The sequence below is a fragment of the Chlamydotis macqueenii genome, chromosome 22 (genome assembly GCF_036417535.1).
Source record: "Chlamydotis macqueenii isolate bChlMac1 chromosome 22, bChlMac1.mat, whole genome shotgun sequence".
NCBI lineage: Eukaryota > Metazoa > Chordata > Aves > Otidiformes > Otididae > Chlamydotis > Chlamydotis macqueenii.
In genome coordinates, this window is record NC_141577.1 from 4,814,201 (window position 1) to 4,829,233 (window position 15,033).

A 15,033-nucleotide genomic window follows, 5' to 3' on the forward strand; every position below is an offset into this window, starting at 1 on the left:
TGAACTTATGCTTTATTTTTACATATTATCCTCTCTTATTTTTACTAAAAGGGCAGAGCTGTCCCAGGCTCATTGCTTCCACTGCTAAGGCTATTCTTACCATCCTGCATGTTTTGCAGTGACTGTAGCTCTTTCTCTCCTGTATGTGTCCACAATCAGATAAGTAACAAAAGGTTTCCGCATCCTCAGCAAGCCCTAGAGCACCTCAGAGCTTCATCTGTTTTTACAGTTCCATTTTAGGTCACATCTTTCCTACTAGACCTTAAAGTAAAAACTCCCTTTCCACTCCCAGTGAAGTTTGCTGCTTCTGTTAATCCCAAAGTATCGTACTTTTTGTTAGAGTAGCTCAATATTCCCACTTTCTGCTTTCCTGTGCAGCGCGGGATGCCCTTTATGAGTATTTTGGCTTTTTTTCTGCTAGCTCCATTTTGTGTTCACTCTTCCCAGCTGCTGAGATTGCACCGTTCCTTGGGTCCTGTCTCATAACGAGCGCCCACAAACACTCCTTAGTGAGAGTGCTCATGGAAGCGACTGGACCGGGCCACCCTGCTTTCTCCTGCCCTCCCTTTCCCTCCGCCTAACCCTGGTATTTCTTTACCTGCTTTTGGAGAAGTTGCTTCCAAAATGCTGACCAGTTTTCTTTCTTTCATGCTCTTCGTGCCGCTTCACAGAAGACAGCCCGTCTCCTAGGACAAAGAATCCAGTGCAAGGCACTCTCCCCTCCTGCTCAAGGGGGACAACGCAGAAAAAGAATATGCAGGGTAAAGTCCTTCAATGACGAGGGGATTCTGGGCCACCACAGTTGCTCAGTAACAGTCTAGTGGACTCAATACCTGAGGCCAGGGCTAATTCCTGTGGTCCCCTTCCCATACGCAGCGTGCTATTGGTGACAGCTGTCTCCCTACCACTCAGGAGCCAAGGGGTTTCTACCCAGTACCCCCAAAGGGTACCCTTGTCCCACCCGCCATGGCAGAACGGGAATTCCTAAGTGGGGTCCCCTAGGCACAGATACGCCTCCGATACCGATTGCCATTTCAGAGAGGTAACAGGTTGTATTTGTGCTTTCAGGCGCAGCTCACGCTGACACGGATCTCATGTCCTCCATGATGCAAAAAATCACTCTGTTGGAACAAAAAGTAGAAAAACAAGCACAAGAAATCCAACTGAAGGTAAGAATCCTGCCCCTTACCAAAACGGTTCTGTGCCCTGCTTTGACAGTTGAAGGCACAGTAGCATTACACCTGCTCAGGCCTAGTTTGGGCTAAAACAAGTTAATCTGTAGCCTGCTCTGCTAGTTACACAAACGAGCCTTTGCGAGAGGAATTGTAGCAGTCCTTGAGGTGGGACAGCCCCTGCTGTGACTTCTTAAAGACTCTCAGCACCCTGTCACCGATATCATTAGCTGTTTGGCTTCAGACTTTTCCGTTCTTCCTTTTGCTTTCTGAAACAGCAGCTGCTCATACAGCAGAGTCATTCTGGAGCAGACCTCTTTGCACTACTGCAGCTTAGAATAAATACCCCCCTTTTTTTTTTTTTCTTCTCCTTTCTAAGAGGTGGCTGCAGAGATGCTGGTTTCATTTCCAGATCAGCCACTTAGTGCAGGTCAGAGCGTGAGCTGTGCCTGAGCAGAAAGCACGGGGGCAGGAGTCTGTGTGTTTGCCAACAGCTCTTGTGCAGATGGAGGAGGGGGAGATAGGTCAGTGTGTTCCTCACCTATTCCTGGAGCCGTGTATTGATACCTCACCCCTTATTTGAGTCTAATTAAGGTGTCTGTGAGGTGATACAGCCTTTCTGACCCTTATTTTGCCTGACTCCGAGTGGGGTGAGAGTATGTGCACCGCTGACTCAGCCAGCCAGGACTAATTAAGCAAACTGTGCCTCAGGGTCCTGAAGGCCAAGGAACTAAACACGTTCGTTATTTGTTCTGGTCCTGAAGGATCGGAGGATTGCTGAACTTGAAGAGAAGATGAGGACTCTTCAGAAAGGAGAAGGTAAAAATTGTTCTACCCTTGGCACCTTGCTCCTGTGGTACAGAGCTGCTGGTACGGCACCAGAGCAGGCTCGGAGACCTCCCCTCTGAGCCATCCTTGCCTTAAAAGCCCGAGCGCCTCTTCAGTGAGCGGTATCAGTTACACACATGTGGTACTGTTTGCCAAAGCAGATCCGCACTTTATACTTTCATCTCTTACTCGGCTTTTCTGCTGCAGTGCAAAACATTATTTCCTGCCCTATTTTCTCTGGGTTACTAAGTTTCCATGAGCACAGACCAACCGCACAGATACCTGAGGATGGTCAGAAAAAAAGAACGGCAAATACCGCAGAGTTCAAACCGGCTGGAAAAATAGAGCTGCTTACAGCTAAGTGAAACCAAAGATCTACTTGGAATCTTGAACAGTATTACAGGTCCTGGCTCACTTGTCCTGTAAGGCAGCCTAACTCTAAATTGAACCCAGCTTTGAGTGAGTCACTGAAGGTCTTTCCTTGCATTCAGTTCCTTGGAATCCAGCAGCTCTCCAGCTGAGCCCAGACACGTTTCCTACAATGGCTGAACTACCTTGTTAACACAAAGCTGTGGTAAGTTCTCCATTTCCTGAGCAGAGAACAAGAATATGGCTGTGAAACCGCAAACCTGTGTTTTGTTCCTCATCATGCATTGTTGTAGACATTCAGCCTAGGTTTCTGGATCCAGCTTCAGTGGACACCTGCTCATTTTTCCAGTAGGTCCCTTAAGACTGAGTAAGCCAAGCAATTCTCTTTGTATAATTGCAAACAGCACCACTCACATCAGCTTCCCACAGCACAGAACTTCACCAGTATCGTTCACAACTATCTTTTAGTCTGTCAGCATCTTTATCGAACTGCTTCAGGTTGAATTGTCAGGGACCAGCATGCAGAGCTCATGTTTAGCTCCTGTGCGTACGGGCTTGGGTTCACTTACAGGACAGGAAGGTACGGCTGGGGCATCTGTGCTGTGTGACGCGGGTTATCTATAGCTCTTCTTTAAGGCTGTACACAGAAAAAACAAGTCTTCCCTTTCAGATGCTCCTGACTCATCGACAGCAGAGGAACTGGAAATTAGGTGCCTTCAGCTGCAGATCCAGGTCTGGGAGATGGAGGTGAGACACCTGCTTCACTTGCCCTACGCCATCTGCACCTTTGGTTTGAGATTGTTGCAGTCTTAGGCTGCTTGGGCTTTTTCAAGCTGCCACTTCGATCATCACAATTCTTCACCTCACTCTTCTGCAAAGAAAGAACAGGTTGGATGTGAGCTACAGGGCAGTAGGAGGTTTTTTTAAATACACAAACTTTTGTGCCTCCTGCAAGCCTCTTCAATTTGATTTCTAGGACTGCAGGAATATTCTCTGCAGCTGCTACTGTCTTGGGAGATTACCCTGTATCACTACAGATACTTTAATTCTCCTTCTTGCCTACTACTCATGGAGCTGCTACTACCCCGCCAGTGAGTTTGTCTGTCTGCCAGGGCCAAAGAGGCCCAAGACAAACCTGCAGTTTCACCTCCCCTTCTGCTTCTCACGGTCAGAGCTGACTGTTCTCAGGCTTCCATTTCTACTTTTCTGAAGCTCTGCTCTACAAAGCTGACTTATACTTTCCTCTCACAGCGGTTTCTAAATGACTATGGTCTGATTTGGGTTGGAGAGAGACATGAACAGCTGGAAGATTTAGAATTGCTCCAAGACAAAGAAGAGCTGCCAGCAAGGAGCCTCTGGAAGCCAGGTAAAGCAGCAGCACTCTTTGCTGAGGCAGCTATCCTAGCTCCTGCTGCCTGCTTAGAGAAGGTATGATACTGCCCAGAGTAGATAAGCCTCAAAGACCCAGAATTTGGGTCTTCAGAATTTGTGATCCTGTGCTGAGGTCTTCACATCAGTCCGTCTCAGGGACAGAGACAAGGAGCTAAGCCAGGCAGAATATTGGTGTTTAATATACCTGTGTTTTGTAAGCCCCGTCTAGGGGAAGAGGAGAGAACCCGATGGCTCAGCCATTTGGAAGGATACTCTCGCAGCAGCTGCTTCCTGAAGAGTTCACATCCCCTACACGTTTGAAGCTCGATTGCTCTAATAACATTGACATAAGATAGGTGGAAAATGGAAGGAGATGCTTTGTGTATATAGTAGCTGTAGCAACTTACCCCTACAGTCTGGCTCCGTCAGAGCATTGTTTGCCTTTCCTCCCAACTCCCACGTGAGTGGTTTGATTGGGACCTGATTGTGCTGTACGGGGTCCAAGCACATTTGGCAATGGCTTCTCAGGAAGTGGTAACAGAGGTGGCGGGGGGAAGAATACTTGGGCTGTACAGCCAACGCTGCTTCCTAACCACTATGCAAATATTAGCTAATCCTTCCGTCCCTTAGATGCAGGAGGGGAGAAGACGGGAGAAGCAGTAGAAATAATTTGCATTGCTTTCAGCTCATTTACCCTTTTAAAGGGATATTTCCCCCGCCCTCCTTTGTCAAATTGTAAAAAAAGCAGAAGAGAAAATACCTGTCACGGCTAAACTCAGCTGGCTACTAAGAACCACACAACTGGCTACTCACTCTTCCCTCTGCCCCTGATGAGATGGGGAAAAGAATTAAAAAAAAAAAAAAAAAAAAAAGGGAAAACTTGTGGGTTCAGATAAAGACAGTGTAATAGGACAGCAAAGAAAGAGAAAATAATAACACCATAACACCACCAGCACAAAATGAGTGATGCACAGTGCAATCACTCACCACCTGCTGACCGATGCCCAGCCTGACCCCGAGCAGCGATCCACCCCCCAGCCGGCTCCCCCAGTTTTATTGCTGAGCATGATGTCCTGTGGTATGGAACATCCCTTCCGCCAGTTTGGGTCAGCTCTCCTGGCTGTGCCCCCTCCCAGCTTCCTGTGCACCTCCAGCCTTCTCGCTGGCAGGGCATAAGAAGCTGACTAGTTCTTGACTTACGCACTACTTAGCAACAACTAAAACACCAAACTGTTCCATGATCAGTGTGTTATCAGCATTATTCTCATACTAAGTCCAAAACATAGCACTGTACCAGCTACTAGGACAAAAATTAACTCTATTCCAGCCGAAACCAGGGCAATAACAAAGGCTTTACCTCTGCCTATGTCTCTTCTTTCATTTCCCCTTCTGATTTCATTCTTCTGTCCCATCATGACTCTTTTACTGCTTCACCCTACCACCCTCCTCAAGCACCTAGATAAACACCCTCAGCAGTGTCCCAGCAAGAGAGAACAACCTGCCGGTGGCAAGGAGCAGGCAGCTGCCTGTGTTTACACCGGCATTTTTTCAGCAAGTCTGCCCTGATCCATTTATCCAATTTAATCCAACTAAAGTTCCTCACTCTGTGCAACAGCACCACATGAAGGGACAACACAACATTTCTGAAATGACAACCAAAGACAAGGAGCTGGCTGCATCTGTAGCTGGCTCTGGAATTATAGTAGCTTGTGTAGCAAGAGGGCTGTTTCGCTGCTGCCCTGCCCTTGCGGTTTTGCACACACCCATGTAAACTTGGCAGAGCTGCACTACAGCAGCGGTGTTGCACCACGCTTTGAAAAAGTGCGAAAGGCAAAGCATGAAGAGGCAGCACAGACAGCCCAAAAATATTAGGACTCAAACACAACTCCAATTCACACACAGGTGAAAGCTGCTTAGTTGGCATCCCCTTCCCCCTCTAACTCTGATCCCTCTGCCACAGGTGAAGCAGTTGTTTCCAAACACCAGGTTGATTTTGATTTAATCTTGGAAAATGTGAAGGATTTGAATGTGCTGGCTGGAGAAGGCATTTCTCAAATCGAGCACACGCCTGGGGGTGCTCGGCTGAGACAGCCAGAACCCCTCCCTCTCACGCTGTACCAAAATGGGATTGTCATGTTCAACGGACCCTTTCGGCCCTACGAGGACCCATCCGCTCAGGTACAGAAAGGGCTGTAGAGGAATTGGACTTAGAGCCATCCTGCTATCCTTCACTAAGTCTCAGGAAAGGGAATGGACAGGAATAGGGCTTGTGAGCTCATCTCAGTCCTAGAAAGAAGCAGCTACTGAGACCTCCAGCTTCTCACCTGTGTTCCCACGGTGCCTTTACAGACCAGTTTGTCTTTGAGCAGTAATTTTTAGAGATGGAGATTCTGGGTCTTTTATGCAGACTTTTCTGCGTGGCAATAACACCACAAATAGGAGCAGCCCAGAAGGAATGTTTCAGTCTTGAGATAAATGGAAAGCCTGAGGTATGACGGTGAGCTCTCATTTTGTTCCAGCAATGCCTGCAGGATATTATGGATGGCTATTTCCCTTCAGAGTTGCAGACGCGCTACCCAGATGGCGTCCCTTTGCAGGTAAGCAGGGCAAAACCCTATTCATCAGCTTTTGGGAAGAAATTGCTTTCTTGCTTCCCAAGAAAGTTGTTCAAGTTTCCTTCACCGATCTGCTGGATGCTCCCCACAGCAAATGAAGTTTGAGGTTTCTGAACACAGCTTAATTATGCACATGTGTGTCTCAGGGAAAGCATATCTGGGAGCACACCTGTTAGAGCCGTTACAGGAAGTGAGCGAGCGTTTCGGCATTAGGACTGAACGGTTTCTCTGCCTCAGTGAATCTTAGCTTGGAACAAGACTTCTAAGAGCATAACAGGCTTTGTAGAAGAGAAGTAGTACGTGCAGCCTCTGAAGAGCTGTGTAAGAAAAAGCAGAAAAAGGTTCTCAAAGAGTTCCCTTAGAAAAGCCTTTAAAACCAGATTGAACAGATCAATCTCTCAAGGAGGATGTCGGGAGAGTTTACTGTGCCACAGTTTAAATGGATTTGGCCACCTGAGGTTCTTTTGGGCCCCGCTTTTTGAGTTCTCAGAAATGGCAAAAAGCCAAGGCCACATTTTCAGGCAGAGAGCCTCAGAGGACTCTAATCTAGGTCTTCAAGTGCATCTGAAAAATAAGCAGACACAGAGGGGTGCACCTACCCACTGCCACAAAGAAAGCAGGGCACAACTGCACGGGCACGTATGAGCTCAGCCAGCCAGAGTGAGCTGGTAGGCGTGGTAGTTGGGAAGTCTGATGGAAGAAGGAGGATTGTGCAAGGCTCTTGGAACTGCAGTTCCCTATAATCCATGCATAGCTGGCCACATCTGGAAGCCACAGGACAGTACAGTAGTCTGAGTAAGTACGGACACAGAGCGCATGCATCTGAGTTAGAGAGCCAGAACATAAGCGGAACCCAGACAGAAAGACTGCCCCCTATTTATACAGCTTTCCCCACTGCTGGGAGCCTTGAGATAGCACTCTGCCTTCCTCGATTTGTTAGAGCCATCTGACAGTCCCCATGGCAGCTTCTTACAGGCAAATCCCTCTCCACCCCCAGCCTGCTGCTTTCACATCACTTTCCACCTAGAGAGCATTTTCGAGTGTGGAAGCAGACACAGAGGAGAGGTCCAAGCACATTTTTTACAACTCTTGGAAAGGAATAGCTGCCCAGTACCTGTTGAGATGGATGAGCAGCTTCCCTGCCATGCCAGGGATTTGCTTTGTTAGAGAGCCTATAGGAGCTGAAAATGCATTTAATTGAGTTTGGATAGCTGGAGCAGCTCTCTCTGTTTCATTTGGGGTTTACAAGTCTCAGTGGTCATTGCTGTGGTTTATTGTGCTCTGATGCAGTGAGAACAAGCTTATGCCACAGTCAGATTTGCTTATGGCAGTTGGCTTTAATTCAACAGGTCACTGACAGAAGGGACGTGGTATTTCAGGAGAGAGACCTTCCAGGGAGTTTTCCTGGCTACGGCCAAGTGGCTGGCCATTCAAAATCAAGTGAGGTGCAGGCAACCACCGAGATCCCAGGTAAATTCTTAAACCTGCCTTAAAAATGCAGCTAACTCCTGAAGAGGAGAATCGAAACCTTACTGGGGCAGTCCAGCTGGTAGGAGGGGAATGTGTAGGGTGTAATTGAAGAGAGCAACACTGCTGGGTCAGAGCCCTGAGCCTGTAGCCCCAGTGTTGCTTCAGGAGCTGGGAGGCAGGCAGCACACGTGGTGTCCAGTCATCATTAAATCATCCTAAAGAAGAGACATTACAAGCAATAAAAGATCAGAAGATCAGCACTTTTCCAAAAACATATCTGCCCTGCGCCTTTCTGAAAGACCAAGCTCCTTCTAGTGTCACCCTTATCAGCATCGAAGGATGCCGAGGAAACCATGCAGCTCTGGGGGGAGTAGCTTGCAAACCACCCTTGGTTCTCCTACAAGTTCATTCTGTAAAGGTGGACATCCTCAAGCCAAACCAGTCTTACCTGTGTCAAATACGAGCTGATTCCTCTTCAGACTTTCATAAGAGAACAAGAGACATAAGGCCAGGCCACAGATTCCTCATTTTGCTTCTAGACTCTAGCAGTCTGTGTAAGCAATACCTGTCAGGGTTGGAGAGTCAGATGCAGTCAGCCATATAGACAGAGAATAGTGGGTTTGTGCATGCATCACTAACCCGAACACGCGCATTGCCCAGCAGCCAGAAAACCTACTACTTGCTCATTCATCTCAAGGCCATTCACAAACAGAAGTTGTGCTAAATGTTTCTTTTACCCAAGTAGTGGAGGGGGAAAAAAAAAAAAAATATTGCCCAGTGACACCACAAAAAAAAAAAGGAATGGAGACCTATAAATACATCCTCAGAAGATGAAAAATTTTCCAAGTCTGTAAAATATTTCATGGTTTCAGTTTTTCCTGTTCACTACCTGTTGTGCCTCCCGGCTGTGTGCTGAACAGGCTGCACAGTTGCTCACTGTTGATGCTGACAATCATTTAGTGGGCCAGAAAGTGGGACAAGGTTCAACGGGGGAGACCGAGAACCAGTCTCGGCCTAGCTAGGGGAGGTTAGAGCTCTCCCTGTCGGCTGTTGTGCTCTCTCATTTCACCAAATCGGTCTATTTTGGGGAAAATCGTTTGTTAAAAAGGTCACACACATGGACTCATCTCCCCTCTGCTCTGGCAGGTGCCAAAGTCTCCTTGGAGCCGTGTAAGTCCTCAAAACACGGAGAAGCGATGGGCGTCCGATGCTCAGCCAGAGCAGCGCAGCAGGTACGAGTGGACCCCCCCAAAGCACCCACAGGAGGTGGCCAGCAGCAATTCCCTGAGCTCAGCGCCCTGCACAGCACCAGCACCCCCTCCCTCCTTAGGCCCCTCTCAGCTCTGCGTAACCTCCCAGCGAGGCTCCACCAGAGCACACCCTGCACTTTGGCACCCGCTCCTGGGCTTTCCCAGCCCTGGTTGCTCTCTGTGCAGAGCAGGCAGTGGTGACACTCACCTGGTTTGGTTTCAGGGCTCTGATGGGGCGCGGAGCAGCAAAGAGATCCTGGTGGAGACACCCAGGCTGTCTGCCCTGGAGAGGTACAGGCACAGCCCCTCCATCCCTGCCCTGTCAGGCTCTCATCTTCCTCCTATTTCATCACTGAGGGTTTATTTCAAGGGTTTCAGTTGAGGAAGTAAATGGATTTGCTCCTTTTCTCTTATACCCTAGAAATAATTAGAAAAAAAAGCCAAGTTTGGTTTTTTGGGAAGACTTCTGAATTTTTCATGGTGAATCTTTTATGTCTCTAACAAAAACAAGTTGTTCAAAATAGTACTTATTGCTGCAAAATACTTCTCCCGACAGCAAGCCAAGGCCTAAGTTTGAAACCACCTAAGCAGCTGTTTGTGGTCATGGTGAATGGGAGAATCTCCTCCAGGAAACCGATCCCAACTGGGAGGTCACATTAACAGCACTTTTCCACTCAGTCTTCTGGCAAGACAAGACCCAAATAGCTAATGAAAAAAGAAACAAGCAGATTATTTTTAATCAAAAAAGTAGGGCAAAATACTTACCAGACAGCCCTGATCTAAAATGAAAAAGCTAAAAAAGGTCAGCAACCCTCTTTCCAAAGCACCTTTAAGCAGGTAAAGCAAAGCAGCCGTTTGGCCAGTGGGTCAGTCTGCTCACCCGCAGTCAGACCAGCCCCTCGTTCATCTCAAGGACATTCCCAAATGTGAAACACCTCTTCCTCATTCCAATCACCCTGGCAGCCCAGAGGCTCTGCCCGTTGAGCAGAGCACAGTCTCTGTCACCAGCAGATGAGGTTTTTTTAATCTCCAGGGTGAAGAGAGCTGAAGAGGCTGAAGCTTCTGCCCCTGATGTCTGCACTCTCCGCATCAAATCCGAGAGCGGGGAGCAGACGTACATTGTAAAGATGCTGTTCACAGAGACCATAGGGGACCTGCGCCAACACCTCGCTCGTGCCAGGTAGGCCTGGGACTTCCTTCCCTCTTCACTCAGCTCAGTAGAGCCCCAAGGAACGTTTCTCAGCTGCTGCTGAAGGCCCTGGAGCTGTGCTTCAGACAGATCAGCCGAGCTGAGCAGGGCTGGGCATCACAGTCCTGGCCCCTGGAGCTGCTGGGCACCCTGCACTGCTTGGGCTTCTCCCAACACCAGAGATGCTCTCTGGGCAGTACTGCCAGGGTCACGCTTGGCTCAGAGCGTTTCGTACCCAAAAAGCTGACATGGCAGCAGAGAGAAACTCTCTTGTCCTCTCAAAATTGCCATCTGACCCAGGTCCATCACTGCCCTTGCCTCCTCCCAGCTGCTCAGCAGCACTCACCTGATTGTCGCCAACATTCTCAAGGTGTTGGTGCAGCCTGGAAGCCGAGCTGCTGCCTTCAGCGTGGCTGATGGATCCGTTGCTGGACAAACACTGCTCTTTCCTCAGCCAGCTCTATATCCCAACACATTTAATGCTGCCCAAGGGCTCACGCATCCCTTTGGGGACAGTTGGGGACACTCCTGTTGCGCGCTGTAGCTCTGGCCTTTGTCTGAGCCCACGATGAGCGCACTGCTGTTGGGAGGCAGAGCCTCCTTCCCCGCTGCAGCTGTGCAGCCTGGAATGGCCGCTCTGTGCCTGGCCATTTGCAGTTTGGGCAGGAAGACCTTTTTTCTGCTCAGCCTGTGCTTGTGAAACAGTCTCTCCCTCTGCTCTTACGTAACTGCAGCTGGATCAGCCAAAGCATCTCCGCAAAACCTTCGGGGATCCTGTGTGTAGGAAAGACTGTGCTGTTCTTTTCTAGGGGTGGAGACTCCGACTCGTATGAGATCATCAGTACTTTTCCCCAGAGGGTGTACACGGACAACTCCAGGAGCCTGCAGGAATGCGGCCTGATCCCCAATGCCTCCTTGCTGCTGCAGAAAAAGAGACTCTTCCCAACAAGAGGGGACAGGAGCTTAGCAGCTCCTAGCAAGAGCTGCTGACCCCAAGCTCTGCAAGAGGAAGGAGCTGCCTCGCATGATTAGCTGTTACAACCTCCCCTGGGTGTGAATAGAGGAGAGGGTTGTCTTTCCAGATTTAGTTTCATTGCGGTGTTACCTGGGACAGAGAGAAGAGCTTGGAGGCAGCTGTTTGGCCTCTCCCTTCAGCTTTTCCCCAAGACAGGTGGGCTCCTAACACAGGGGCACTTCTGTCAGCTCAGACCGGAGGCCTGGTTTCTCACCTCTGCTGAAGGTTACACAGGCTGATCCCCGCCCAGGGAAAGCCACCAGCTGTACACTGGTACCGAGCTCAGGAATGCTCTATAGCAGCGGGACAAACACCCACAGTCAATTTGCTTTCCACGTACAGCTGCTCCCCAGAGATTTCGACTGCACTTACACCAGGAGAGAAACAGGCTCAGTCATATGGTCCCTGGCAAAGCTAAACCAAAAGGCCTTCAGCCATTGCAGCGCTGGGACGGAGCCAGGCTCAGCCAGGAGATCCTGCTACTGGATTTCCTGTACGTGAACAACTCCTTCCCTTGGACAGCCCCCAGCTCCAGCGGGGCCCAGGCTCGCAGCCACGCCGAGCCCGCCTGCAAGGGCCCCGAGCTGCCAGCCTCCTTCCCTCCCTCGGCTGCAGCCAGGAGCTGGATGCTGCAACAGGACACCATGTCATTGGAGAAGAGCTTAATCCCTTCGCTGCTTCTCTGCTGAACCCTCAGTAAAGCATCTTCCTCCCTCTCCCGCGGGCTGGGGCTGCGCTTTGCAGGCCCCTTTCCCCTGCACATTCTTTCTGTTTCAGCCATGACAACCTCCCAGCTGATGACACTCCCACTTGTGCAAGGCAGCACCTCCTGGCAGGTTCCCTTCTAGCAGAGACCCAGCCCTCACTAAAAGCTCCCAGTAAAACCATTTTAGTTGCAGCTTCCACTTCCGTTAAGATTTCAAAGGCACAGCTGCTGTGGAAGGGGGCAGGATGCCCAAAGCACTTCCTGGACCCCTCCGACCAGAGCTGGACCCTGCGCAACTCAAATACAGGAAGCGCCACTCATGCAAGCCAGCCACTTCCTCAGGCTCCCCGCGACCAGTGACTCGGTCCCCACAGCTCTAAGAGAGTTTCCTCCTTTTTTCACATTTCACAAATGCAGGGGACCCTCCTATAGGGCAGCCTTTTCCCTGTCCCTTTATCCCCTGGTCTATAACCGACCAGATCTTTGTGCAGGGGTGTTTTTCACTCCTGTTTCTGGCTGAAGCTGTCCCTCCCCAGGCTGCCATTCTTACCACACAGAGGAGAGGAATGCTGGAGAGAGGTACCTGTCACTATCGCGCTGTGGGATATTCAGACAAGTCCCGTGAGTCTTTGATTAGCAGCGATCTAAGGTATTAAGATCTTTGTGTCAGGCTGCAGCAGCAAGTACAACTGACTCAGCTTCTCCGAGCTGGAAATGACTCTGAATCATTACGTAAGGTGATGTTCAACCTGTAGTCGAAATAAAATCAAATTTAAAAGAAACCCACGAGTACCGACATGAAAGGTACAGCAACATTTAATAGCATCTCAGAAGACAACACTGGTTATAAACTCGCTTTTTGGCAGGAAAACAAAATGCACTTGGTCCGGGTTGCAAAAAAAGCCAACTCAAAGAGGAAAGATAAGACAGCCGGAGCATCAGCTGCTCTGGAGCAGCCCTGAGCCATTAACACTCACGAGGGAGCCCTGGCACCGCATCGCGGCAGAGGGCAGACGGAGCAGCGCGGGTCCCACTTCTACCACCATCCATCACCCTGCCAGCCTGATGAGTGACACTGGCCTGCTCCGCAGCGGGTGGTCAGACCCCAGCTTTGTGCAGTATTTTTGCATTAAAACAAAACAAACAAAAAAAATCAACTTAGTTGCCATAATCTCTACAGTTGAGATGAATGAAAAAAATAATAATAAAGGAAGTGAGGCAGCAGGATTTACACTTTTAACAGCAACTGGGAGAAGCGGGAAGTAACACGCAACCCTAAGCCCTTCCCTCCTGGAGCAGAAGCTCTCCCTGCAGAGGAGAGGGCTGACGGACGGCTGCACTTCGCACAGCCCCAGAGGCTTTGCTGTTTACAGAGGCACTGGAAGCTGCAGTGTGAGCCAGGCCCAGCTCTGTTCAAAGGCCATGCGCAGACTTTCTTTGGATCCCTCTGAGATGATACCAGGGATAGGCGGGAGGGAATCGTAGGCAGCTGCAATGAGTAGTTTTGGTCGTGTGCTGGGAGACAGGTCGCGGTGCCAGGACAGCGCTGGCAACCTGGAAGTGAAGGTGGTCGGAGATGAGGGTGCTCAGGAATGCAGGTAGAGTCCAGGATGCGAGGGGAGCCCGGGGCTCAGGCCAGCTTCAGGAACTCCTGCAGGGTGTTTTGCTCCACCGCTTCCACAAAGAGCTCGTAATCCTGCAGGGAAAAGCCACACAGTCGCTCACAAGGCAAGAGCGAGCCGTACGCTCCTGCGGGTCAGGCAGCACGGAGTCCCCTGAGCACACAGCACAAACTGGTTCACAACACGGGCGACAGTCACATGTGGGGTGACAGAGTGCAGCAGGGACAGCTCTGTGCAGCACAGCCCCTCGGCCCACGCTCACCCAGAGTCCCCCTGCCAGAGTCCCATTTTCACAAGCCACCATGCTGCAAATGCCCGTTAACCCTGGCAGCGCCTCATCCGCGTACCTCACGAGAAATGCCTTTTGAAAGGCATCTTGACACCATTGGTAGCAAAAAGGGGACAGAATTATCGCCCACCACCCAGACTCCGTTGCGCTTATCCCCCGCGCAGAGCACGAGCCTTACCCCGCAGTAGTGGTCTCCATTGACGATCTGGGGTGGGATGGCTTTGGGGTTGCCTGCCTTTGCTCTCATCTCCTCCCGGAGAGCGTTGTCCTGGGAGATATCCACCAGCTCGTACTTGATGTTTTTCCCATCGAGGATTCTGGTTACTTCACTCTGCTGGGATTTGATCTGGAACCCGGGCGGGAAAGGCAGGTTATGGGGAGCTGGAGAGGGGCCCAAAGGGCGGGCACGCACCCCATCCACGCTCGGCGCAGCGCCCAGGGAGCGACCGCTCCTTACGGGCCACGGTCCAAACCCCATGGGGCTCGGCCCTGCGTGGGGGCTGGGGGGGGGACACCCAGCACGGCGTGATGGATTCGGGGGAAGAAGGGGACGGTGCAGAGGGAGAAGGGGAGGGCGCACCTGGGGAGGGACGGGGGGGAGGTGGGCTTCACAGCTCCACGGGGAAGAAACGCCCACCCCGCGGAAGAGGGGCCCCCAGCCCCGCCGCCCGCCGCTCACCTCCCGGGAACCGGTCACCGAGGTGCTGTAGACCTTGAGGGTGCTCATGCTGCGATCGCGGCCGCTCCCTGCGCTCACAGCCCAGCGGAGGGAGGCTCGGAAGGAGGGAGCGGCCCCGCCGCCGCCCGGCATGTGACTGCGGGGACCAATGGGGCCGGCGGGCCCGGGCATGCGGCGTCGGCGGGGCCCGGCCGCGGGGGGAGCCACCGCATCCCCCCCCAAAACGCACGGGAGCGCTTCGCGGCGGTGAAGCAGGGCAGCTTTATTTTATACTCAAAATACTCAGTACAAACAAGTGGGTGAGACAACGGCGGGGATAAATACGCTGCGCCCAAGGCGACGCGGCATCGGGGGGGGGGGGGGGTGTGCGGACACGGACACACACACGCAGGACCGGGCAGAGCGCGGGGACGGGGTGAGAAGGCGGGACAGGGTGGGAACGTGGTGCTGCCGCATCT

At 51.1% G+C, this 15,033-nt stretch overlaps 2 protein-coding genes and 1 long non-coding RNA gene across 3 annotated transcripts; 1 reads left to right on the plus strand and 2 right to left on the minus strand.

The window, feature by feature from the left end:
* Positions 1–623: 623 nt before the first annotated feature.
* On the plus strand, positions 624–12,756 carry UBXN11 (UBX domain protein 11). The gene is made up of 12 exons (XM_010128154.2): positions 624–761; positions 1,069–1,169; positions 1,937–1,991; positions 3,040–3,116; positions 3,621–3,735; positions 5,701–5,918; positions 6,260–6,337; positions 7,705–7,825; positions 8,972–9,057; positions 9,299–9,366; positions 10,109–10,255; positions 11,074–12,756. The coding sequence occupies exons 1-12, from the start codon at positions 755–757 to the stop codon at positions 11,252–11,254; spliced, it is 1,254 nt and encodes a 417-aa protein (XP_010126456.2). The 5' UTR covers positions 624–754; the 3' UTR covers positions 11,255–12,756.
* On the minus strand, positions 7,862–9,414 carry LOC147598099 (uncharacterized). Its single transcript, XR_015260914.1, has 3 exons — positions 9,284–9,414; positions 8,274–8,390; positions 7,862–8,040 (listed from the first exon to the last, which is right to left on the minus strand). It is a non-coding gene; the product is annotated as an uncharacterized LOC147598099 (long non-coding RNA).
* A 27-nt stretch (positions 12,757–12,783) lies between the features above and the next one.
* Positions 12,784–14,761, minus strand: SH3BGRL3 (SH3 domain binding glutamate rich protein like 3). Its single transcript, XM_086764990.1, has 3 exons — positions 14,576–14,761; positions 14,075–14,242; positions 12,784–13,681 (listed from the first exon to the last, which is right to left on the minus strand). Exons 1-3 carry the CDS (start codon positions 14,744–14,746, stop codon positions 13,616–13,618), a joined length of 405 nt encoding a protein of 134 aa, XP_086621116.1. The 5' UTR covers positions 14,747–14,761; the 3' UTR covers positions 12,784–13,615.
* Positions 14,762–15,033: the final 272 nt, after the last annotated feature.

Coding starts and splice junctions, on each gene's coding strand:
- SH3BGRL3 (XM_086764990.1), bottom strand. CDS start 14,746: ATGCCCGGGCCCGCCGGCCCCATTGGTCCCCGCAGTCACATGCCGGGC. Junction 14,243..14,575: donor CGGTGACCGGTTCCCGGGAG/GTGAGCGGCGGG, acceptor CCCGGGTTCCAG/ATCAAATCCCAGCAGAGTGA. Junction 13,682..14,074: donor ATGGAGACCACTACTGCGGG/GTAAGGCTCGTG, acceptor TTTTCCCTGCAG/GATTACGAGCTCTTTGTGGA.
- UBXN11 (XM_010128154.2), top strand. Junction 3,117..3,620: donor TCCAGGTCTGGGAGATGGAG/GTGAGACACCTG, acceptor TTCCTCTCACAG/CGGTTTCTAAATGACTATGG. Junction 6,338..7,704: donor CAGATGGCGTCCCTTTGCAG/GTAAGCAGGGCA, acceptor TTAATTCAACAG/GTCACTGACAGAAGGGACGT.